Source organism: Mustela nigripes, chromosome 4 (genome assembly GCF_022355385.1).
Source record: "Mustela nigripes isolate SB6536 chromosome 4, MUSNIG.SB6536, whole genome shotgun sequence".
Lineage (NCBI taxonomy): Eukaryota > Metazoa > Chordata > Mammalia > Carnivora > Mustelidae > Mustela > Mustela nigripes.
Genome location: NC_081560.1, coordinates 132747874 through 132775731, shown reverse-complemented (window position 1 = coordinate 132775731; position 27858 = coordinate 132747874). Strand labels below are relative to the sequence as shown.

The 27858-nt window shown below is 36.2% G+C and overlaps 1 protein-coding gene across 2 annotated transcripts in view; it reads left to right on the top strand.

The window, feature by feature from the left end:
• CTNNA3 (catenin alpha 3) overlaps positions 1 to 27858 on the top strand; it is a 1804468-nt gene that overhangs the window by 1616201 nt on the left and 160409 nt on the right. For both annotated transcript variants that reach the window (XM_059397521.1, XM_059397522.1), the window contains one exon: positions 14474 to 14566. In XM_059397521.1, the coding sequence (XP_059253504.1) occupies positions 14474 to 14566 (93 nt within the window). The remainder of the gene's footprint in view (positions 1 to 14473; positions 14567 to 27858) is intronic.

Here is a 27858-nt window from a genome sequence, read left to right as displayed (position 1 = left end):
TTAAACTATGTTGCATTAGCTTCATGAAGATGATGCCCTCCTATGACTGATGACAGTGAAAGTCCCATAACATTTGAACATACTACATTTCATACCTAGTTAGTAATCCAGAATATCTTCTGAATGTAAACTCAATTTGAAAATGTTCTCTTTTTGAATATTAATAAAAAGCAATGTTTGATACCTTCAAGTTTTAAAAGAATAGCATCACACATACCCACACATACATACACACCCCAGAGTCATTGCGATTAATTAAATCAAAGCTAATTCTCTTAGATAAAACATGGCATACTACTTCACCCTGACCCACTAATAGCAGGGATTTGGTTTCCAAATCTCTCCTATTGTGAAACTAATTTTAGAACAGTGTCTCCTTTCTAGAGACCATATCTTACTTCTGGTCTCTGGTCAGGCAATGAGATCTGTAGGGAAAAGAAATTTTTAAGACAGAAAAATATTGGAAAAGGAAATAATTGGCATACTAAACTATTTAAAATAGAAAGATAATAAAAGATGAGAGTTGAAAAATAAGAAGACAATAGTTCAACTGAAGAGTGCTTAGGATTTTTTTTTTTTTGGTCAGGCTCTAAAAAAAAATTATTTGTTTATATATAGTATATTTTATTGTTAGTTTTATTTATTATGTCACTTCAGTCTAATAAATAGATGACAAATTAATACTATTCACCTAAGATAGCCTGAGTGGTTTTCGAAAACAACATGCATGGTTTGCATCTGATGACATCTAAGATTACTTCTAGATAAATCCAGAAGGAAGTACTAATGGAAGGAAGGTTACCTGGAAAAAAGACAAAGTGACACATCATTAAAGCAGATAAAATACAGTAGATGCCTTCTGTATTTATTGCAGTGAACATTTGTAATTACTATTTTATTTTTTTACTCTGTTTTATTTTAATATGAACTAAACATATAGTCACATTAGTCATATACAATAGGAAGTGTAGGTATATAATTATCTTTAATTCTGCATATTTAAACAGATGTTTGACGATACCTTTCTGAAATAGCATGGGTCAACTTCTGCTTACATGTCAAGGATTAAGTTCTCCAGAGTATAAGCGTGGTGATACCTAAGCTATGATGGTTAGACGGTCAGCCTGAGTAGAATTATTTCCTGGTGGAAAAAGGTGCTGACTCTCTGTGCTTCAAACCATATACACACATACACATGCACATCCTCATAACTTTATGATTTAGTCTAAAAGTTTCATATTACCTTGTTATATTATTGTTAATATTGTTAGTATTGGCATCCTATAATTTCATTTAACTACTACCAAGTTTTTTGAAAACCATTGCCTTGAATGAAGTAAAAAAAAAAAGTTTAAGGCTTGGTTTGATATAAACAGAGTTAAGCGACAGAAAAATCATATTGCTGCTGGAATATATTGTCATTCTCATCAGTGGTTTTTTGATATTCATATTCATGTACAAACAGAAAATCCCGCAGTTGGCATTATTCTTACTAAACATGTACTCTTTCTTACTTCTAAGCACCCTTGGTGTGATGACCCATGGATTAGAGCCCTTAACTGAAGCTCATTTTTGGTAACAGTTTCACATTTAAAATTAATATTTATAACAAAAATTGAACATTTTTGATTAAATGCGTGGCCTCTCACTTTGAGTTGAAATATATTTTATTAAATAGTAAAAAAAAATAGTTTAAAGATTAATTGATTAAACACAACTTACAGTATTCCTGCTTTCATGAACTCATCTGAAATAACTTCATGTTGCATAGTCCCACTTATAAGTACAGTCTTGGGCTAAGCAAACAAATGCTCCTTTGTGTAATATATGTCTGCATAGGCATTTCAATAAATAAATGCAAATTTTGATGGCACAATGGATGTGAAGTTGAATCTAATAAACTGTGCATATTAAAGCATACAATTTGGTATGTTTTATGGACTAAAATATATAGGCCAGAAACTATCACCACAATCATGATAAGGGACATATAATTCAAAATCTAAAACTGTAATCTAATCATTAACTCCCCCAGACCCAAATGACCAGCTATTTGACTTCTGTTCCTATAGGTTGCTTTGTAATTTTTATAAGGTTGTGTAAATAGAATTACACTGTAAGTACTCTTATTTGACTTCTTTCGCTAATCAAAATTATTTTGATATCCATAAATGTTGTTACTTGTATCAATAATCTATTCTTTTTCATCATTGAATAATATCATACTGAATGGGCATATGGTTGGTTATATTAGCCCCCTGATGAATATCTGAGCTGTATCCACTAGTTGGCTATTACAAAACTAGGTGTTACATTTATTTGTATGCAAGTCTTTGTGTAAATATGTTTTCATTTCTTTGCATTAAATATTTAGGAGTTAAGTGACTGGGTTCTATGGTATGTATATGCTGAATGTGTTGAGGAACACATGGACATTTTTTCAATCTAATTTCCTTACTCGTTTTGCTTCTACTGCACATCCTAATTCCATTGATCAGGGCAGGTCTGTGCAGAAACAGCACGGTGCATTTACCATGAGGTAGTTTCACAGTCACTTACATCGGACGACATCTTCAACAATGATGTACTCACTTGCTTCTACAAATAGGCCTTTTAGTTTGGGGACTTAAAAATCCCTTTATATAGAGAGTATAATTCTTCCTTAGGGGTTGTCCAAATATTTGTTTTGTTGCATTCTAGTATTCTACTTTATATATAAGCTGCCAACTTAAGCTACCTTTTTCTAGTAGTGTAGGGAATTCTTATGTCCCATAAAGCAAACTTCAATCCAATAACCCTGAATAATATGTACAAAACTCTAATATAGATCTGAATTACTGTCTTCCTGAGCAACATCTCCTCAGTAATGTGCAACTTCGTTCATATTTTTCCATTTTTTAGTTCAGTGAAATAGGAGTGTCAGGTCTGGACACCGTCGCCTTACATAATATCCGTGGCTGGAACACAGCAGGCTGTTTTTTGCTTTATTACCATGCCTGAGATTACTTTGCAAATCTAGATAGATGAATTTGGTTAGGACCATTGATATTACACCTGGCTGCCTTAACAATTTCTGGAAGTAAAAGATTTGCTGTAGGTTAAAAAATATATATCCCCACTGGGAAATCAAACCACAGCTTTCCTTCCCCTCAAAATCTTTGTTGAGGAACGCTTTGTAAAACCAGTTTCCAGGACATTGAAAATGTGATACATGAAATAATGAAACAAGAGCTCCTACATATCCACAGAGCTAAAAAGGACACCATGGAATATGGGGACATAGCATGGAGACCAGGTATGGGATATTTCTCTGCATCTGCTATCACAGTCTTCTGTAGTGTTTACTCTGATAATGAAAACATATGCTTCAATTTTCCTCCCCCTTATTGAAAGCTTTTGTCTGTGTCCACATCAGCTTCAAGTATCATGCCCCATTGACAGACCTATTGCAAAGTGACAAGGCCAGTTCTCCCTGCAGTGAGTTTTGCAATCTTGCTCTTTTTTTTTTTTTTTTCCTGACATGTCCTTGAAATGGCACATTCAACCTGAAGCAGACTTTCTTATAACTCATTGCTTGCTTTTTCCTCCTGATGATAAAGGTAATAATTTATTTTTAAAATTTTAAATAAAACAGTATGAAGAAGAAAAAGTGTAAAATACTACACAACTCTCTGTCTGGTATATATGTAATGTTTTATATAATTAGAATATATATGCATGTATACATTAAGTTAAAGGTGTATCAAGTGCATTTTCTTTGCCATTAGATATTCTCTGAAACTCTTTTAATTATTTATTTATTTTGAGAGGGAGAGAGAGCATGCACATGAGCGAGAGTGGTAGTAGAGGAAGGTGGGGGGCAGATGCTGAGAGAGAATCTTAAGCACACTCTGTGCTGAGTTCAGAGCCCAAGGTGAGGCTCAGTCTCACAACCCTGAAATCATGACCTGAGCCAAAATCAAGAGTTGGACACAACCCACTGAGCCAGCCAGGTGCCCCTCTGAAATTGTTATTTTAATTTTTGTAAACAGTTTTTTTTTTTTTAAGATGTCATTTATTTATTTGACACACACACACACACACACACACAGAGCACAAGCACGGGGAGTGTCAGGCAGAGGGAAAAGGAGAAGCAGGCTCCCTGCAACACAAGGGGAGCCTGATGTTGGACTCGAACTCAAGACCCCTGGATCATGACCTGAGCTGATGGCAGTTGCTTAACTAACTGAGCTATCCAGGCACTGTAGAAAAGCTTTTAGAAACAGAAAAATGAATAAGTTTTCAGTTAGATAACCTCTTGTCAGCTGTCTCTTCTAAAGGTAAGAACACAAATTCACATACAGAGAGTCTATTTGGCATAGAGTTTGATGGAAAGGTGAGATCTTCCTCACTCGAATATAGTAAAATTTGTCTGGTTTCCATGGTAGCAGTGTTTATATTAAAAGTTGAAGGTCAAGTGTGGTTATTAGTCATCTGCTGTGGCTGCTACTACTACCCCCACAATTCCTGCTGCCACCACTATCATTACCATCACCTCCGCAAGTCCTCTTGCTATTATTATTGTATTGTTTCCAACAACAGCACACCTCCCATCTACAGAGCAGTGAGAGTAATTGTACTGGCTTAATTCTCTATGGGATCATCAGTTAGTGCCTGTGAAGAAACATCATCCTATGTAGTCCTAGATAAAACCAGTTTAAAAAGTTGTGTTAAACCTCCTGAGAGGTTACAAGTTGAAAGGAACTTGTGATTTAAAGTTGCATGCAGCATTTCAAAAAGGCGTCCTGCTACTTCGCATTAAAAAAAAAAAAATCATTTTGTTTCAATGTTCATTGTAAACAAACCTGCAATAGACTTGTAGAGTGAACAATAGAATTGAATGGGATTCCTTTTTTTTTTTTTTTTTTTTTTTTTTTTTTTGACAGACAGAAATCACAAGTAGGCAGAGAGGGAGGCAGGGAGAGAGAGAGAGAGGCAGAAGCAGGCTCCCAGCTGAGCAGAGAGCCCAACACGGGGCTCGATCCCCTGGGACCCTGGGATCTTGACCTGAGCCAAAGGCAGAGACTTTACCCCACTGAGCCACCCAGGCACCCCTTGAATGGGATTTTTAAAATCATGTAGTTCAGTCCTTCTCATTAACTTCAAAAGAAGTTGGGTTCTCGTCAAGTGAAGTATTTGTTCAAGGTCACAAGCTATCAAAGGGAGCATTTGACCTAGAACCAGATTCTCAGTCTTTATACTTTGCTCTATCACAGTTTTTGCCTCAATATAAGAACTTCGGTAAGATACTTACCTTGGGTTTTCTGCTCATGATTTGGAATTAGGATATAAACTCAGAGCTCTGTCCAAAACGTTTCATAGTTTTGCTGATCTGAATAGCTTAATTCACATAGAATTTGGAGAAGAAGAAGAAGAAGAAGGAGGAGGAGGAGGAGGAGGAGAAGGGGAAGAAGAAGGAGGAGGGGGAAGGGGGGAGAGGGAGGGGGAGGGATGGCTCAGAAGCTTTTTTTTTTTTTTTTTTTTCCCCTTCAAATTTATCAGCACCCTTTTGCTCATGCTAGGGACCAAAATTGAATTCATCTCAAGTTTGGTATAACTTGAAGCCAGAACACCATCCCAAGAAATAAGCAGTATTTCCTTTAGTTGAGTTTCTAAATACAATATATGGTTCAAGGTAGGTGGCAGTGGGGCAATGAAGAAAGGCTGAACCATCCATTTACTTCAGACGCCAAGTTTACTGAGGTCTAGAAATCATATCCTGCAGGGGGAAGGAGGAGATTAAGGACCAATCTACTGATGTGTTGCTGATCACAACCCCAAAGTACCTGGCCTGCCTTGCTCTATAAGCAATATATTTGTGCTGTTTGAAGCTTTTTTTCTAGACTTGTAAATTTTAACTACTCAGTTCTCACATTAACCATGCATTTGTGACTACAGAGCTGTCTCATAAAACAAGCATAGAACCTACTCTGAGGTAGCGGTTTATTAACTGTGCAACATTGGATGGGTTTTGTTAACTCCAGGGCTCGGTTTCCTCAACTATGACATTAAAATGGTAGCATTTGCCTGTTCAGGTTTATTGGTAAGTTTGAACGAGAAAAGGAATGTGGAATAACCCAGCAGAGTGTTTTTAATGAATAATATTAAGACCTTGATTAAAAATGATTACCTCACCTTTCTGTTTCCAAAAAAGAAGAATGTCAGGGATCCTGATCTTAATCCAGGGTGTTTCTCATACTTGAAATTTCCAAAAATATGTTTTCATTCAAACCCTATTCTTCATGGCTTCATTAGTCTTTCATATCTTTATTTAAATGTCAACTGGAATACTGCTTATGACAGTTTCCACGAATTAGACATGCAGTCCTGGGAATTGGAGCTGGATCACCAGCTCATTTGGTGGTTGAATAAGTACCAGGATATTGATGATGTCACTTTCATTTATGACCCTCTTGCTGATTTGCTGTGTGCTTTTCTACAGTTATTAGCCTCATTTGTGTCTTCGGAACAGAGGCACGACTGCCACAAGCTTCCTGATAGAAAGAAAAGTTAAGGCTAAAATACACTTGACACTATGTGATTCTATCACTACTTGAGTCCTTAAAAAGGCCTTATATAAACTTAAAAGATTGTAATGATCACCCCTTATGATAATCATCATAATCCAGGTTCAACTACAAGGCCCTTTGTATGATCCACTATTTGATTGTTTGCTGGCCTGGATAGGTTTTTAAGTAGCAAACTAATAAAGAGACTTATTTCATACAAAATACATGAAAAACTGAGATTGTGTCTCCTCTGTCAGCAGTATTCTGTATGTTCAGGATTTATCTGCCCAAGTTGTGCTCTTTGACTACATGTATAATTATACGCTCTTATACATTGTAGATGTATTCTTATTCTTTCCTCTTACTTAAATGTATATATATTTTATATATATTCTGCAACTTAGCTGTGTCAAACTATATTTCAACTGTTGTAGCCTTTAAGGTATATAATACTCACCCAGGATTTTTCATTTCACCATATAGAATAATTTATATGGTGTTATATTCTTAGCATGTTGGGAAAGAGGAAATGGCTTTTGGAACATAGAGGGATGATAATGGTACACAGAGGCAGTTTTGAATGTTTTTTGAAAGATTATAAAAAGAAAATCCACCCATGATCTAATGTGGCAAATAGAGATATATGTCTTTATTCACATTATTCTTTATTTCCTTCTCTATTTTCTTCCTTGTATGAATTCATTAAAAACCATATTTATTGTGTATCTACTTTTTGCCAGCATTGTGTTAGGGACTAGAGTTATAAAACAGAATAATACTAGCTACCTTCTCATTCCTTATCTGAGCGTGAAGATACCTGTGTTCAGGGAATGAACTATATCTCTAATCAATATGATGAACGGGAGTGAATTTGTTTAACTGAAATCAATGGATTTATCAGATCTCTTCTAGTATTGAGATTTCCTAGTACTGAGGAATCATTTCTTCCACATTAATATTATTCTTTCAGTTTAAGCATGAACTCATAAAATCTTAAAATTTGAGGGACTTAACAGAAAACATCAAGTTTTACTTACTTCCCCTCCCAATTTTGAAGATGAAAAAATTGAAGCCTAGAAAAATTATGACATTTTTCTAACAACATACAACTAATTGGTGACAAAGTTAGAATAAAGACCAGGTATCCTAACTTCAAATTCATTAATCTACCACAATAGCACAACCCCACCAACTTTCTGATAATACAAGAAGTGTGTTCCCAGGTTAATCTGAGGTACTTTACACTCCTTCCTGCCTTCTGCCTGACATTTCTAAGGAAATTTCTCTGTCTCATCATTCATTCTCAGTCTCAAACCATATAACTCTAGGGAATATCTTTTATTTCCATTTAATATCCTTACCCTTTCTTTCTCTTGAGGAGAAGGATTATGTTTTATTTGTCTCAAGATCCCTAGAATCTAGAATAGTAGCTTGTTTCTATGCATAAAAAATAGACACTCAAATACGTTAGTTGAGATGACTTAATTTGATTTTTTTAACCTCTTTATTAGTGATCAGACTTGGATTATCAGTGCATATCTTTAGGTAATCATTTCTTCATTATTAATAAAAGTTGAAAGAAGTACTGCAGAATGAAAGCAGCTCATTAAATGCTGACAGTACAACGGCGACCAAGTTTGTGATTTTATTTTCATAAATCTTCTGAGATAGTCTTGCAGGTATTTGTTTAGGACTAAAATGAACAAACAGTGCCCTCTTCTGTCTGGTAACCATAATGGTGCTATGCGGGGGTATGAATTTCAGTCTACAAACTCAGATATAGAAGAAAAAAATGACTTTTTTTTTCCCCCCTAAGTTAACCTGGTCTTATCTTTGTTCATGGGGAATTTAAACATAGTCATTTAAAGAGAAGACAAACTTCTCTTTACCTCTATCACTTGTGTTGCACCAGGTGAACCAAAGTTCTAGATCAGTAGTTCTCAAACAGGGATGATACCCCTAGAGGGGACATTTGGAAATGTCTGGAGATACTTTTGATTGTCACAACTTGGGAGGCTTCCTACTGCATGTAGTGGGTAGAAACTAGGGATAGTGCTAAACATCCCACAATATGCAAGTTGGTCTCTTGCAACCAGAATTATTTAGAGCAAGATGTCCCTAGTGCCAAGTTTGGAGACTCTTTTCAGAATGACCCATTCATTCTGAATGGGTCGTTCTGAGTCAGAATGACCCATCAATTACTTGTCATTGTCCCAAATTGTTTACCACTCAGATACCCATTGTCCTAGCACATGTAGCTCCTTCAGGTTTCCTACTTGCTGTTTCCAAAATACTTTATGGGAAGACGTGAAACTCAGGTCTGAGTTTAGAAGATGGTGTTTTCTCTGATTCTTTTATGTCCATCCTGAACTTTCAAAGGGATACTCAGACATCTTTCTAGACTTCCAAATCTGAGAATCTTGAGCTTATGCAGGAACTCTCTCTGCACAAGTTCTATTATTTCTAACTTCCATAATCTTTATTTTTTAAAAATGCAATCGAGGAATCTTTGCCTCAAACCTTCCCTTAAGCAAGGAATCATTAAATCAACACTTACTGAAGGCAGAAGTCGGAAAAAACTAAACATTAATCTATAGCTTAATAATGTTCCATGACATTCTTCTGACATTGATACCAAAGCTTATGTGTCATTAAATCATTTATTCCTTTATTCAGTTGGGATCTTTTTACTGAAAGCATAGTATATTTTGTTTTAAGGTGCTCGGAGTAATAAAAAAGACAGACAATATCCTTATCCTCATGGAAGTTATGTTCTAATGGGATAAGACTAAAACATATTCCCTCTCAAAAGAAAAGAAAAAATATAATTTCAGGTTATGATCAGATTAAGATCAGCTTTCGAGAGCTAAAGAAAGAAATAATGTGATTGATGTAATAAATAAATGTAATACATAAATGTGATTTATTATGTAATAAATAATGTGTATGTGATGTAATAAATAAATGAAGTAAGGGGAGGGATTATTTTTAGGTAGACTGAGGGGATGACTGGATAGGGCGGCAGATAGGCCTACTGGGCTCCCATGGTGAGGATCCAGCCATGTAAGAGCTCCAGGAACTCACCAGGCAAGAGAACAGTGGATACAAAGAGCCCAAGAGCCTGATGAGGAATGGGCTGATGAGTGGGCCATGTTTGAGGAATAGAAAAGGTGCCTGTGTGTGTTTCCAGCCAAAAAAAAAAAAAAGGCAATTATTACTCTTCTAGAATTTGAAATTATTAGTATTAACAATATAGTAATAATAATAGTATATAATTAATAATATATTATTAATATATCTAAACCTCTTATAAAAATGTATTTGAATTATAGACTTTCCACTTTGACATTCCAAAATCGTCGTGTGCTATCAGTTCAGCTGGGAGGGCCTGACTCAGCATGCTATTCCCACTGCCTGGTTCAGAAGAAGATGCCCCATAGCCCCCTTCCTAATAGATTCCCAGAGTGTCAAGACTGTTCCCGACACCTCTGGAACAATTACTTGATCATAGTGAGCTAGGGATGGATACTCAGAGAAATATGATTTACGACTAAGTCATATGTAGGATTTAGAATTCAATCTTAATTTGAGAGGAAAATGTCAAGTATGACTCCTGTTCCTAGACTACTTTTTTCTTTTTTCTTTCCTTTTTTTATTTCCTTTCTTAATTTTCTCTTTTCCTTTCCTTCATTTTTCTATGAAGATACTACAAAATTCTTTTTTATATATTTTAATATTAAATAATTATAAAGTCTGTGCCTGTGAATTTTTAAGTATACTGCAGACTGTCTGACTAGGAATGCTGAAAGAATTAGTGAGATAAAGTCCGTAGAGAGCATTAAGTGCCTTGGGAGATAAAAGATATATATATATATATAAATGCAGTCATTTTTATCTCAGTAAGTATATATATGCATTAAAACCACCAATTTATGGTGACCCTGAAGTTTAATGTGCCACTATAGTTTATTGTGGCTCCAGTTTCTATATGAAAATCTCAGCCTGAGTATTTCCAAGTTCTATACCTTTTCTGGCCTCTCTTGCAAAAATAAAATGGGGCCTTATAATAAAATTAATAATAATAATTTTTAATAATCATAAACAGTATTAAACTTCAGTACTTTCTATTCACTAAATAATGGTCCAGTTCATCATCTTATTTTATCCTCACCATAATCCTAAGAATTAGGTAATATGTTTGCCATTTTACCAGGTGAGGGAATTAAGTTAATTTCAAATCACTCTGAGCTGCCTAAGGAAGGCTTCACAACAAATAAGAATTAAATAGAAAGGCATGAAATAGTGTATCTGAATTCTGATACGAGAAATAAATGAGTAATGACTGACTTTATTAACCCTCATTCCAGGGGGGAAAAAAAACTTGGTTTGGTTTAAGGACAGCCTATCTTGGAGAGGGGAAGTCATTTCCATCATCAGTAAGAATATATGTGAAAGTGAATCTTTGCTGGGCCCAGCTTAAGGAATAATTTTACTCTTATATAATGAATAAAATTATATCAAAAAAGATCTTTACTTGGACTTTAGGAGAAAGCAGTATGTATGGCATTATATTAAACCCTGTGTAGCATAGGACATTAGATACTCAGAATGGGGTGAATGTAACTAGAATCAGCTAGTAAGCATCAGAACAAACCAGAATTACAAATTCGGAGTAAAATGAAAGTATCCAAATTACTACAAATGTTTTATCCAAAAATATAAAGGGTTTTGATGGGATGAGGGATAGAAGAGTGGAAGAGGTGAAAAAGCAGTAGAAAGAAAGAACCAAACTTTTCCTGAGTTCCAGCTGTCTATGGGCTAAGCAATCCCTACTTAACGCATCTTAGTACAACTGAGCCTAGCAACAAACTTTAGGGTTAGGTATTATTATCTAAAATTTTGTTCTGAGGAAACCAGCATTTAAAATGGTACACAAAATACCAAAGCCCCACAATCACTAATTGGAGAGCCAGAATTCAAATTTAGGTCTGTATTACTCAACATTATTGGGTCATTCTACTGCATGACACCGTCTTAAGGTAGTTGGCCTCCCCTTCCCTAGAATGAAACTTGATTAAACACACACACACACACACACACACACACACACACATTCCAGATGCTTGCACCTTCCAAAGTTACCGGATGCATAGAAGCAAGCTATCTTTCAGAGTGTGTAATATAGGGTAACCCCAGTTTCCTTCTCCCTTTTACAATGTTTGCTCTATTATTATTTGTCTTCAGACCTGCAGGTGTTAATGTATCACCTCAAAAGTGATTAGAGTGCTCCTCTTTCTGTCTTAGTTTCCACTTAACCAGTAACATTGTATAATAACATTGTATATTCAACTTTTTATTTTTGCAATACTAGCTAACTGCTTGCCTGACAGAATACAAAATGCTGCCAGCAAATGTTTTGAACACTCCCCCACTGATTTTGTTCCTGAAAAGAAGAGGTCAGTCCTATGTTAAAGAAAAAAAGAAAAGGAAAAAACCCAACACAGAAATATGTGGGTGTAAATTGTAGGCTTATCTCTTCCTGTGGTATCACCAACAAAAATGGTACTTGTGACTTCTGACAGCAGCAGTTGTTCTTAGTTTCTGTTAAATCACTTTATTTTGAGTTGAATAAAATGTCGGAATCAATGATGAAGTTATATGTCACTTCACGGGAGAGTATAATCCAAGAAATTAACAGCAGACATTTATAAGGAACAGATCACAGTAGTGGCACCAGGCAGCCATCAGTTGCAAAATAGGACCTAAGAAAAGAAATCTGATCAACTGAATTTATTTGGATGTTTCAGGGGCTGATGATGTATCCAGGAAGGAAATTGCAAAGACCCTTTCTCAAATAAGGTGGGAAGAATACACAAAAACAGCTAATAATAAAACACGTGATTGTGTAGAAATTCCACAGTGGTAAACTTATGGTATTAATACCTAAGAGAAAAGAATAAATTGCCCAGTGAGCATAACTGCACACAGTTCCTGCAAAGAGGAGCTGCATGCAGAGATAAAGATACACAACAGTTACTCGAGCACATCAGAGACCTTGGCAAGAGGGGCTATTAATAGCCGATAGGAGTCAGTTGAAATAAATGGAGAGAGTTGGTGATGCTAAGTGCAAGTCTTAGAAAGCAAAGAAAATGCAGGTTAAAGAATCGTGAGATGGGAACAAATCTAAGGCCATTAGTAGTAGGAAATAGGTAGTTTGCTCCACAATGTGAGCTAATTATGGCAAGTTCCCATCTCTGGAGTGGTCCCAAGGGAAGGTAAACTCTCCACAGCCCTGAAAATAAACAAAGGACCTGTGTGCAAAGCAAGGTTTAAGGGAAACCAGGGCCAGACTGAGGAGGCATCCCCTGTCCCTGAATAGTCTTTAACAGCCAGGTGTAAAGAAGAGATCTCCCACTTCACATCCAGTAGCTTTTCACGAAATCTGTTTGATTTCTGGATTTCTTACCAAGACTCTGTATTACATGAATCACACATCATTTAAATGAAAACAAGTATCGAATTAATTCTTGTTAAGTACTTTTACTTGGATTTGCAATAATGACAGATATCTTTAAATTATTGCCCCAGTGGGATTAAGGAGAAGAGATTAAGTGAGATTAGATTAGATATTTAAGATTAAGATTGGATACTACAGCATAACACAAAAAAAATTAGTTTGAAATATGGAAAATGGAAGCACAGTAGAGATACGGTGAGAATGAGTGTGTGCTATTGCCTTTGATATCTTTTGTTTTGCTCATATCCAACGTTCTTTTCAGCTATCGCTGATAATTTTGCTTCAGAGATTCAAAAACATGGAGAGATTTCATTGTAGTGATACGACAGTAAACCCAGGAGACCAAGTCCTTACATCACAGGGTAAACAACAACTGGCTGCCTGATTCAGCAGCAGTGTGCAATCCGGTATGATCACCATCAGCACAGTGGAAGTGGAGGGGGTCAGGGAAGGAAGGTTTGGCCAGGTCTTCTGGAGCCCGACACCACCCAGATACAAGATGTTTAAGCTGAAATTGAAAAAAAAAAAAAAAAAAAGGAAATGGAAGTAGATTAGCTATTTAGACACTGAAGTTAAAATATCTATTCTTTAATTTCCTAGAAAATTTAAATGCTTAGTAATTTTGGTGCCATTTCCATGTCATATAGTTTTAATTAGAATTACACCATCCATTTATCACATGTGAACACCTTGGTATGTGATGACCACATCATGGATTAGCCAAATCGCTCTTCATCCAGAGAAAAACTTTCCTGCTTATTTTGCTTTCTTTTTCTTTCAGAATTTATTGGGATATAATTCATATACCTAACATTCACCATCTTAAAGTGTAAAACTGGGTTATTTTAGTATACACACACGATCTTGCGGTCATTACCACTATCTAATTCCAGGACCTTGTGAGCGTCCCAGAGAGAGACGCATGCGCAGAAGCCGTCATTGCCCCTCCCTCCTTCCCCTCCTTTAGGAACCCCGGGGTCAAATTTCTGTCTCTACAGACTTGCCTATTGCAGACATTTTGTACAAATAGACTCACACAACATGCGGACTTGTGTGACTGACTTTTCACTTACCCCAACATCTTCAAGGTTCACCTGTGTCGCAGCATGTATTGCAGCATCCATTGCTCTTCCTAGCCAAATAATAGTCTATTCCATATAATTTTGCTTATTCCTCAGTAGATGCATGTCTCAGCCGTTTCCACTTTTTGGCTATTACGATTGGCAAGGCTAAGAACATTTCTTTTTACAACTTTTTGTGTGGACACATATTTTCGTTTCTCTTGGGTATATGCCTAGGAGTAGAACTTCTGGGTCATATTGGTAGCTCTGTGCTTTCTTTCTGAGGTACTGCCAGACTGTTTTCCATTTTGCATTCTCACCGGCAATGCTTTGCTTTCTTTTTATAGACCCCAGAGGAACTGGAGGATGTTTCTGACTTGGAAGAGGAACATGAGGTGCGCAGTCACACCAGCGTTCAGACCGAAGGGAAAACTGACAGGGTAAGTCAGCTCCCTGGGAGGAGAGCTGTAGGCTGTGCCCTCTTGTTGTCAATCAGGCAGCCTCTCATAGGAGGGACTCCAGGATCTGGAGCCAGTTTCACAAAGCCCAGGAGGATGAACCCCAGAATGCATGGGCTGTAGCACGAGGGGAATTACTTCCTTGACATTGAAAACTCACAGTGACACCATTTCTGGCCAGGTAGTAAATTACTCCATACCACGTCTAATCTCTATACCAGTCATGGGAATAAGGAATTGAAATGTGTACACATTTGTTAAAAGTAGAAAAGAGAAACCAAGAAGTTATAGTATTTTAGATTTATAGAACTCTAAATTCTAGAAAAAGTGTATTTCTGAGAAACTACCCCTATACGTTTCTTCCTTTCTGCAATGCCGCCTTCTCTTACCCTCAACACACACACACACACACACACACTCACACACATGCCTCCAATGATGATAATCGACTTCTGAATTATTCTGTGGCATTGTATTTCACTTTACTTATACCCAGTACTTGGGAATCTGTGAAAGTTTGGCTTGCTAGTCAACGACAGTATGCAACTGCAGACCAACTACAGAACTTGGGTCTGAAAGTCAGGTGATATAGCATAGTGGCTAAGACTAGAACACATCTGAATTAGTCATTCCTTTTCTGTGTCACATGAAAAACTCATTCAGTCTTTCTCTGACTTGGTTCCCTGATTTGTAAAGTGAAGATACTGCAAGTACTTCTATATGTGAACTCTTGTGGGGATAACTCAGTTAATTAGTAGAGCACTTAACACACTGCTTAGCTCATAGTAAGTTCTCAATAATCATGAGTTATTCTTTGTAGTTGTCTTAGGGATAGTATAATTATCGTCACTTATTACTACTATTAATTATTTAAATTCAGTGACATTACATTTGGAGATGGATAGGAAAAGATAAATTTAAGAAAGTTCCACGTGTTCAAATATTCAGATTACTTAGAACTGATATATGTTAGTCACAACTCCTGTGTTTTATTAGAAATGGTGGTTTTCTTGAGCTTACATTCCATGCTGGTTATTGAGTTAATTCCCAGCCTTCCAGAAGCCACTTCATGTTGGGAACTGACTGGGGGCACCCGGCATCTGAAAGAAGTTTCCTTCTAATCTAGTAGGCATCTTTGTTGAGAAGGAAATTTTTCCAAATGGCAATGGAATTGGAAATAAATTTTGCTAATAACATAGTTTGCTCATGCTTTCAGGTAAGTGAGTGAGTGATTCACTTCACTGTGGCTGAGCCACTGGAGGTGGAGGGTAGCTGTCAGGACTTAAAAGGTAATTGATAAGGGCAAATTTTGTTAAAATAAAGGTAGCCTTAGTAGGATGCTGGGATTAGGATAAACATACCATAGTTCTCATTCTGGATCATCACATGTAGACAATAAAGCCTTGGTTAAGACCTTAAGTCTTAGAAACTTCAAATTTCTTCATTGAAAAATGAGAAAAATAGGGGTACCTGGGTGGCTCAGTGGGTTAAGCCTCTGCCTTCTGCTCAGGTCATGATCCCAAGGTCCTGGGATGGAGCCCAGCATCAGGCTCTCTGCCCAGCAGGGAGCCTGCTTCCCACTCCCCACCTGCCTCTCTGCCTTTATGTGATCTCAGTCTGTCAAATAAATAAATAAAATCTTAAAAAAAAGAAAATGAGAAAAATATTATACCTTCTCAAGCATTCTTGATAACTTTAAGCTAATGTAAATGAAAGTATTTTATAAACCTTAAAATTCATATGCTAAGAAAATAAGCTTCTTATTACTACTATTTTGATTGTGTTTTTGTTCTTGGCTGAGGTTACAGGCCAGCTAGCTAGATGGCAACCTGACTATTGTAGGTTAAGAAGTTGATGATCTCGATAGCCCTGGATCTTAAGAATCTTTCATAGAAGCTGCTGTTTCTAACCATGTAGAAATCACCCTGGAGCTGCTCTGTATTCTGGATTTGTGTTCCACTGTGCACAGTTCCCTGACAGGCCAGTTCATCTGGAATGCCCCTGGGCAATAACCTCACTACAGTCTCTTGGCAAGATAGATCCCTAACCATCAAATCTACTGGGAGCAACATTATATTCAACCTGGCCACTCTGTGCTTTAGTAAATCTCCCTGCATAAATTCCAAGTAGTTTAGATTTTCTTCACTTCCTGCCTTGAGGCTTCTCTGAAATTGCTGTGTAGAATCCCTCAGGAAGCTGATCAGATATTCTAATACACACACAATCTTATGTGAAACATTAACACTCCACAGAGCAACCTCAATGAATACTCTTATTTTCCCTGGATGAACCATTTTGCATTTTGCCAAGGTCTCCAAAGGATTCCCAGGGGGATCAGGCACACCTCACACCACAGTGAACAGTTTGATAATATACCTTTGGATTTGTTCTCCTTTTTTTTTTTTTTTTTTTTTTTTGGTTTGTTTTTTTTATTTGTTTTTTGTTTTTTTGTTTTTTTCTTTCCTGATCCAGTCTTCCCAGGCTTCTAGTTCTGTTCCTGAAGATTTCATCCCAGCATCAGCTACTTCCCATTCTTAGGCTCTGCTTTTGAGGGAAAAGAAGAAAAGATAGTCACAGTACATAAACTACTTAATTATCACATTAACTTTGATATACTGATACATTATCCTGGTTTTACTAATAAGATCACTGAGGCGCAGATTTATATAACTTGTCTAGTAAGTGGGTTATGTTTTCAGACAAAGAACCTGGGTGATTACCACATGTCAACTCACTCAAAATATAGAATTAGTGGAATGAATCTTTTACTAACAAGCAAACAAGCCACCACCACCACAATAATCTTGATTCACCATCAGTGGAATGAAAGGATGCTATAATGGTCTGAGAACTGGAGGAAGGATACAAATTTTCTTTTAAAATTTAAAGAGTAATTATTAGACAGCGTGGACAATTTAACTCAAATAGCAACCTCTTACTGAAGACCTGATCTGTGAGTTTATTCCTACAGAATCGGGGCTCGTGGCAGGACAGCTCAGACTGTCCCCCGCCCAAACCACCTGAGCAAAATGTTCATGTTGACAGGTTTTATGATTTCTCTCAGGCATCTGGCACCCCTAACAGACCCCATATTCTCTATCATTGTACCTCTATGCTTATCTTTCCATGTTCAGTCTCATATCCATTTGAGACTTTATCTCTGTGTTCTATCCAGCATTCCCGAAGTTTCCATCCATTGGGCTCCGTCTATTCTTTGACACATTTCCCAGATACCTTCAGGTTGAGAAGATCCCATAAGATTTTGAAATGGAATCTGTTGAGAATTTTTTGAATACTCATACCATGCTCAATGAGGAATTTCTGGTCTCTGAACAAGACATGTGTTTGGGTTCCTTTTTGTTTGCTGCTAAGTGCCTTTTTGGTTCTTGGCTTGGGCAGACTCAGCTATATGGAACATGCCATAGAACTAATTTCAGGCACTGTTTAGTCATGGAGTGACAGTTATTTATTATCATTTTATTTTTTGCATTTCACTCCCAGTAGCTTTGGCTCAACATCATCTGTTATAGCTGTCATCAGTAGCAAATGCCACTGGGCATTGTAAAGGTCTATAACCAACAAATAATGATTTAGAGTCCACAGTCAATCAGAGCGAAATACTAAAAGACCAACAGTGCATGCCTTATGAAGTAGCAGAGGAACAGCACTGGAAATTAGTGATTATCTTAATTATTAAACACGAATACTCACTAGACCAATACTGTGGTTATATCCAGTAATCAGGCATTCCACAGTGATACAGGAGTGTGATTTTGTTATAGATTTACAGAACATTCTTTAAAGATCTCATTGTTTATTCTGATCATGCTCGTAGCAAGGATAAAATAGAAATCTTTTATCTGAAAAACTCAAATTTGAAAGAGACATGAAAATAGATTCCTGTTAAGATCATCAAATTTCTAAACCTACTGGTAATAAGACTTTCTGGTAAGTCCTAAAAGCTTTCTAAAAGATTATACTAAATACATGCTAATTCATATTTTCTATTTAAACAGAACAGTGCCAGTTATCATTTAACACTTTATAGCTTACAGAATATTTCCAAATTGGTGTCTTACTTAACAAAAGCTGTGGAATTTTTCTTTTTCCCTTGATTATACTAACTAGGGAATTTAATTCAAAGGATTTCAGTACTTTATGCAAATCATGTAGACTGGAACCAAATCCCAGGTCTTCTGGCATGAACCACACTCTGTCCAGTGTAACACACTTGTAAGCTGGGTTAGAATCTCACCATTCCTTAAGATCTCATTACCCTCCTATTGTTACAGCCAGTATTATGGAGTTGGTATTATCATTTATCTACTAGAAAAATGATTCCTGAAACTGAAGACCATAAACCGTAAGTATCAGACTTGTTTAAGCCTCACAAGTTTCAAAATGCCTCAATGCTACAATCGTCCATCAATAACAAAATCATTTTATTGTTTACAATTTAAAAACTACATAATGATGCCCAGACCTTGTCAGTCTCTTCCCTTTACCTTTACCTTGATGAAGGGGATCATTTTACCTTGATGAAGTCGAATATTAATCAGGTAGAGTCAGATAGTGGCAGACATTATAGAACAATACCAGACCTCCAAGCGCAGAATCTGGAGAAGTGAGGCAGTTACTCCTCAGTCTCTTATCCAGTTAGTCTCTGTGATACTTCAATAGAGGGAACATTCCAATTCCTAGATTTCCTCCCTCATTTATTTATTGTCTCAATTATTTATTGTCTGCAGGAGGAGCAGCAGGAACAAGAGACTTTCAGGAAATAAAGTATCCTCAGAGTGGTGGCTCAAAGTATGTTTTTCATGCCTACCTGGGGTTTTAGGAGAATATGGGCACCTGGGTGGTCCAGTCCGTAAACTATCTGACTTGATCCCAGGGTTGTGAGTTCAAGCCCCATGTGGGGCCCCATGCTGAGCATGAACTTAAAAAAAACAACAACAAAACAAGATTGAAAGAGAGTTTTGTGAGTGGAATGGGTGAGCAAGTGATTTGCCTTTGCTAGTATTGGCTTGTAACGTAGAGATGTATAAACTTGGGAGTTAGATAAGCCTTGATTCAAATCTGGCTTCCACCTAGTACTATCCGTATGATCTCCAAAAAGTTAGTGTATATTTGAAACTGTTTTCTAATCTGTAAAATTGTGATGATCATATTAGTAATTGTATCTATTTTATAGTCATTCTTGAAGATGAGATAAATGAAAAGTTCCAGTTCAGTTCTTGGCATATGTGAAGTCTTCAATCAATTTTGATTTTTTTTCAAAGATTCTACTTATTTATTTTTTGTGAGATCTGTTATCTATTATTTTTATTTATTATTATTTATTATCTATTATTTATATTTACTTATTTATTTTTGTGAGATCTTTTGACTTATTTTTGTGAGAGAGATTGAGAGCGAGCACGGGCAGTGGGAGGGGCAGAGGGAGCAGCAGGCTCCCCACAGAACAGGGAGCCCAATGCCGGACTCCATCCCCGCACCCTGGGATCATGACCCAAGCTGAGGCAGATGCTAAACTGACTGAGCCACCCAGGTGCCCTCAATTTTGATTTTTATATAAAAAAAATGAATTTCGTAACAAGTGTAGAATTGTGTGTTGGTGTTATACTTTGACTTCCTTTTGAGTAGCTCAAGAAGATTTGTAAATACAGGTCTCAGTCTTCTAGAATGAGATTCCTTTGGTTTTTTGTTTTTTGGTGCTAAGCATTTTGACATGCTGGAAATTCTATCATGAAGTCTTTTGAAGCAGTACCCCACCCCCCACCGGAGGGCAGTTTATCAGAAACAGCTGCAAGAGATTAGAAGGAAGATGACATTAATGTGATTTTTAATGATGCTGGCACTTTATATATATATATCTAATCCACATATATAATGTAGAACTGAAATAGTGATCATAAAAACCAACTCTTGATAGTGAGATAAAACGGAAAATTTGACCTAGTAATTGTCAAGTTTGTAATTTCTTTATTGGATGCCTGGCCCTGCCCTGGGAGTTTTTCTTCTTTGTGGAATGTTTGTACTGTGATGATCCATTAGTTTCTATTTCTCTCAGTCTTCTCTTAACTTCATCAAGTTACACAGGGCTTAATTTCCAAAGTTTACGGTACATACTCGAAAAAAAAAAAAAAAAAAAGAAGAAGAAGAAAAAGTCACTCATCCTGACTTTTATAGGCTGCATGTTAGAATCAGTTTTTCAAGCAGTCATTTGAAGTCACCTTGTATTGAGGGAAATCTTATAATTACAACGTGGATGGATCTAAGGTATCTAGAGAAAGAATGCTAAGTGAAATAAGTCAGTCAGAGAAAGACAAATACCATATGATTTCACTTATATGTAGAATTTCAGAAACAAGATTAATGAAAAAATTAAAAGAAGCTAACCTAAAACAAAACAAAACCCAGACTCTTAACTATAGAGAACAAACTGAGGGTTACCACAGGGAAGGTCAGTGGGGGATGGGTGAAATAGGTGAAGGGTATTAAAAGTACGTCATCGTTATGTGCACTGAGTAATGTATAGAATTGTTGAATCATTATATTGCACACCTGAAAGTAGTATATAAAGTAGTATATAACACTGTATTTAACTATACTGGAATTAAAATTTAAAAAAAATAAAATTTCCTTTTATTTTTCTATTCCTAAGAAGAACTTATGTTCTAATGGGTCTTCCTTCTGCCAATATAGCTTGAAAGTCAATAGGTCTCAAAACTAAAGAGACGATTTTGTTCAGTCTCACACAATTTAAACTCTGATGATAGCATCCTGTAGATGAGGAATGAAAGAGGGAACTCATTTAACATTACTGACCGAGGTCAGTACTGACCAAGATTTTCATTTGAGAGTATTTGAAATTGTGATCTCCAAATGCTAAAATTCAGTTTAGTGGACATAACATAAAAAAAAAAGACAAAAAACTTAGAAATTGATAAATTGGATTATAGTCAGATCATCCTTCAGCATGATAAAATTACACCACCTTTTTAAAGGTATATTATTTGTCATACTTACTGATGATCCAAAATTCAAGAAATTGTAATATGTAGTCTTTGGTGATTAAGATTTCTCATATTTTTAATATTATCTTCCCTTAAGAGTATATATTTTGTAAGTCTGTTCTGCTTTAAGGAATATCTTTGAGTCCATTGAATCTGTGTAAGTTCTATACATAGAAGTAAATTGGGGCAGAAATAAGAACAGTTGCCTAGGTTACTGGACACAACCTCAAAACGTCAACAGCAGCAAATGAATGGGAGCATGTCAAATGTTAAAATACGGGAGATGTTTCTTGGGGTAAAAAAGAAATAGCCATGCACACTCTAACATCATGTTGGTAATTGGGAGAACATCCTTCTTGTGGCTTTTTATAATGCTGAATCAGCTGGATATTCTCCACCATGAAGACAGAAAAAATGCCATGAATGGATAGCTTGTTTTAAAAATTAGAAACATCTTAATAGGCCCTATTTATTATCAGAAGACACTCTCAGGAACTCTAATTTATATTGAATTAACATGCAAAATATGGTAAGACATGACCTCATTACCTTTCTCATGATATAATTTGGTTTAGGTCACTCTGACAAACTCAGCTTGCACAAGCCGATGAAGTTAAATCATTCAAGCAGCGTTATACTAGGCAATGCATTTTCTCTTAGCAGTTTCTTTAATTTCTGTTGTGTACTTGGCAATAACTCTGCGTTCCTATCTTTCTGGCTGATCGTTCTCAGTGCTTCATGGTTTCCTCTTCCTCTGTTTACTTCTCAAGCTTCAGGGTTTCACGGGAGCTCTGATCTAAGCTCTCTAGTCCTCCAATTCTACCCAGTTTCCCTGAACACTCTCATACATCCAAGATTTCAGATGTCTTGCATAGACAAGCGAATGTAGCCACGTCCTGTGTCGTGAGCTCTGACTACTTATACTGGCAGGTTTGCAAGTTTCCTCTCCTCACATGTCTTGTGACACTTGCTGTTTCCAAGCCTGAATGCATCGCCTTACCCTACAAATCTACTGTATATTCCTGATAACAATTCTGTACATTTCATAAAACCCATCTGAACCTGGGAATGATTTTTTACTTCCCTCCACAGCTAGGCATGCAACATGTTCCAGCTTTACTATCTTCTAAATATTTTCTGAACTTTTCTATTTTTTCACCACCTCCATTATCACTACCTTGAAAGAAAATGTTGCACTGGACAAAGTTGAACAGGAAAGGAAGCATTTATTCAAGGCTATTGCACTAGGGGTAAGAGACCAGAACTTTGCATTTGACTCTCCTAGAACAAAGGGCTGAAAATTTTTCAGAGATGGGATAAGGGAGATTGTATGCTCTCTGTTTTCACTAATTGGCTTTGCCCAAAGGAAAAGTGAAATTTCTCTATCTTCATGACAGGAGGTACTTTTATAACTTGGAGCAAGATGCTGCTAAATTTAGGTTCCCACCCTCCCACTGAGCCTAGGAGGTAGAGGCTTTATGTTCTTTGATGATGGCATGTCAAAGGGACAGCTTCTTAGTTCTTAGGAAAGACAGTCCTTGTTTGTAAAGCTGTTGAGAAATATTTAGAAATGTTTACATCTTAAAGGGGCAAAGAATTTACAACAACTTTTGTAAACTATATACTATAAAAAAAGAAAAGGTCAGGGACCTAGCGTCAGAAAGAAGTCTGTCTAAAATTTAATCAAGCTGAGGGGAACATTAAGGCCATCTTGGTTACTATCTTAGGTCAGGTCCTATCATTTCTCACCTAGATGTTTTTTTAGCAGACTCCTAAATTGTCTCCTGCCTTTAGTAAACCTTAATTCTCTCACTTGAACTTAAGATGGTATTTCAAAAGTGCAAATCTGTCATCTGTCACTATGCATAAAATCTCCTCAAGGTCTCAGTGTCTCCCTTGTCCTTGGCATGAAATCTGGTCCCTCAATGCCCTGCGTAAGTGAACCGGGTTCTGTTTCCTGCTTCTCTCTTCTGCCTCTTATTTCACACTTTCCATTGTACAGATGTCTCCCTTCCTATAAGCACCAGGCTCTTCCTCTGAGGCACACAAGTCCCTCACCTCACCATCCTCCTCTTCACCAAGAATACCTGCTCATCATTAGGATTCCAGATTAGCCTCAACTTCACTGTTACAGACTGGAGTGTAGTTTCCTTCCAACATTCAGGCGTGGATCTGAATGTAGCACGTGGAGATTCCCATATCATGACATTCACTGTGCATGCATAATTTCTTACATAAGGGCATTTCTTTTTTTCTTTCTTTCTTTCTTTTCTTTTTTTTTTTTTTTAAGATTTTATTTATTTATTTGAGAGAGTGAAAGCACATGAGAGGGGAGGTCGGAGGGAGAAGCAGACTTCCCATGGAGCTGGGAGCCTCATGTGGGACTTGATCCCAGGGCTCCGGGATCATGACCTGAGCTGAAGGCAGTCACTTAACCAACTGAGCCACCCAGGGACCCCATAAGGGCATTTCTTCTCCTCTCATTAAACCTCACTAAACTTCATTGGTGCAGACAACATGAATTTTCTCTCTTTCAGTGCTTATTACCCACTGCCTGGTAGAGATATATGAGAGATGATGAGGAGAACCTTCCTTTTTTAAGACATCTTGTCTCAAAAGTGTACTGTTCCTCAATATATTGAACCTAGGGGGTTACATTAATTTCTTTTTTGCTCTTTCTTCCTTTCAACAGTTGTACCTACTTGTGCTAGATAAACCTTACTATAAATTGCTAGGTCACAACTCTGAAATTCTCAGTGGCTCTCTACTACCCAGTCCCTGCTCATATAAATATTAATTGTTCTGTTTCTTTTGGCAAAGTCCTTTGCAATGGCCCCTTATTCCTGGCTGTATAAAGTATACAGATTCAAAAACTGCTTTTTATTTGTTGAATTGATTCTTGTGTTCCTGAACAGTAGGGCTATCCCTGAGGCTGTATCCATGATCTTTCTCATGTCTGAATTGCCTCCTTTTGTTTTTTTTTATTCCCTCCAAACACAAAAGTTCTTCAAGATGAGCCCAACTCCCTTTATTTCCATGATGTTTTCTTTGCACAGCCTCTTTGATTTAATGATACAAAAACTTCTGCTGAGAGACTGTCGAAAGGCGTTTATTCATTCCTTTCAGATTTTTACATGCTAAGGTCACCATGCTCTATCCACTGTGAAGTAGTGTAGCTGAATAGTGTCACCTCTTTTTAATTCAAATTCTTCACTCAAATTGAAATTTAGGGTCATTCCATTGATTGTAGAGGTCAGTGTATAAAAATTGGAGCAAACTAACATTTAAAACATTGCACATTATTTATCCCAAAATTCTTATATTAGAGTTCTTTTCATAAACACTTCTTGAGATTTCAATCTGGGAAACACTGTTACCAAATATCTAAACATACTCTCATTTATCAATGGAATTATATTGCAATATATACATTTCCACCTTGCTATGGTTTCTGGGAAATTCTGAGTTAAAATTAGTGTCTAGTAACTAATCTTAAATACCTGCTATATTTGTCTCTTTGTTCTCATTCAGTTATCTTATTTTTCTTTAAAAATAATCTCAAATACAAATTCTGATAAAAAATACTTAAAAGGTATCTATTTTATTATAGTTCTACCCAATATATTGTTCTTGTCACCACTAAGGTTATATATTTTAGAGTAAGAAGAGAAAGTAAGTATACCCAGTATTGGAACACTTGGCTGACTCAGTTGGTAGAACATGAAATTCCTCATCTCAGGATCCTGAGTTCAAGCCCCATATTGGGCATAGAGCTTACTTTAAAAATAAATAAACAAACAAATAAATAAATAAATAAGTATATCCAGTATTATATCTTTTTATAGTAATTTCAGTTGCTGTAATTTAAGGCTAAATCTCTTTATTCTTTAATTATAGAATAGAACCTTGGCATTTATAAATGTATATAACCTATTTTTTTAACATTGTTGGATAACCCCAAAATTTATGTATGACGTTATTTATAAGGCCACTGGAGCACGAATTTAAGTGATATATTGTGATATTTATATATGATTCACTTGCTTGTTAGCGAAATGAACCTTTCTCCAAGCTTTAAATAGAATATATTCTACTTGTCGATGAATTCACAGCAGAGGAAATAGCAAGTAGAAAAGCCTCGGAGGCAAGTGTTAGTGAGGCAAGAGGAAATTTGAAGCTGAAAAGGAGGGCTGATCTTGTAGGGAACATAAACCATTGTAAGCTATTTGGATGGGAAGTTATCAGAGGGCTTTAAGCCAGAGAGTGACAGGAGACGACTTCTACTTTAAAGGGGTCATTCTGAATGCTGTGTTGAAAATAGTCTGAGAAGTGGTACAGGAGGAAGCAGGGATTTAGAAAGTCATTGCTCTTCTATTACACAGGTGAGAAATCATGGAGGCTGAACCCAAAGGTTTTAGAAATGGAGAAGTTGAGAGCTATTGATAAAGCACATATGGGATGATGACTTAACTGAATGTGCTAAAGACTTATATATTGAGTATGAGAGAGAGAAAAGAGTCAGAGGACAACACTTGGTTTTTGATTTGAGAACTGGGAATGGGGACTTGCCATTTATGTTAATATGGGGGAGACTGAATTGAGGAGATTGGATATTGTAGAAATTAGAAATTAATTTTAAATATGTCTTGTCTAAAAAGTCTATTAGACAACCAAAGAAAATGTCAGGTAGGAAGCTTTGAAATTTATAAACTAGAGTGGAGCTCACCTCAGATGCATAGCTTTATATTATAATTTTATAACTTTCTAAATTTACATTGAATATCTTTTTCTTTCAAAGAAATTGATATTTTAGCTTTAAATCTTGTTTCTTCCTACTTTCAGACCTCATCCCCCTGAAATCTTCTTTTTTCTGACACACATGTTCTTTCGAATATCAGCTTTTGTTGGAAAGTCACCACTAATTTTCCTCTTTAAAACTACAACACCAGGGACACCTGGATTGCTCAGTTGGTTAGGCATCTGCCTTCAGCTCAGACCCCACTGTGGGGCTCTTTTCCCTCTCCCTCTGCCCTGCCCACTTATGTTCTTTCTCATACCCTCTCTCTCAAGTAAATAAATAAAATCCTAAAATAAAAACAAAACAAAACAAAACAAAAACACAAAAACTACACTACCATTCCCAACCCACATATAAACCTCTTCACTTCCCTTTTTTTTTTCTCCATAGTACTTCCTTTCACTGTCTGACATACTACATGTTTGTTTGTTTTGTCATCTACTGGATAGTGAATTCAATGAAGGCAACGATTTTTATCTGTTTTTCCCCTTTGATGTATTCCTCATACTAAAACAGCATTGGGCAGATATATTTACTGAGTACATAAATGAATGAATCATGTTGACCATAAATGTGCGTTGGGAAAAGGAACATGCACAGAAAATTTGGGGGGAGGGGAGTTGTTTTAGATATAACATTCATATCTAACCAATAAATAACTTGCCTACAAATAAGTAGGGTAATTATAATTTTTTGAAAATAATGTTTCAGCAAGGAATTGCCCAGTCAATAGTCATTTAGAAAATTTTTCTGAGGCTAAAGGGTTTAAATGATTTTTTGCCTTGTTCAGTTTAGAGTTGTTTATGATGGACATCTGGCTTCCAAGCACTGCCCTTTTTTCCCATTCTCTGAATTATTCTCATTGAAAAATTTCTATTTCTTATAATGTTGAAAACATAACATATATAGATTAAGTAATTTTGAATGATTAGTCTCCAGTGAGATATGAAACACATGCTTACTTCTTTTCCTGTTAAGGACAATGTGTTTCAAGTAATGGCTAAGGTAGTAGGAAAAAGGAGCTCAAAAAATATTGTTTTAAAAAAAATCCTTTGATATTCTAAAAATTACCTCGTATACTGAAAGTACCACAGTCTAAATCTCGGTTTCTATATATGCGTATTTTTAATCAGTGAGTGATTTTTAATATATGTTTAATTTTTAGAAATGTGAACATGTATTTCTTATAATGAGTTGCATGGGCTGTAATACTATATATATCTAAGACTTGGCTAAAATCCCATGTAAATATGAATGGATATAGAACATAAAAATTTCCCTCAGATTGGAGTTATCAGCTCTATAAAGCTCATGTACTTTTAAAGAATAAGGCTTTTTAATATTTTTTCATTTTTAATTTATTTTAAAATTTTTATTCAAGTGTAATTAGCATAATACAGTGTATGTATACAACATATAACATACAGTGTTTTATTAGTTTCAAATGTACAAAATAA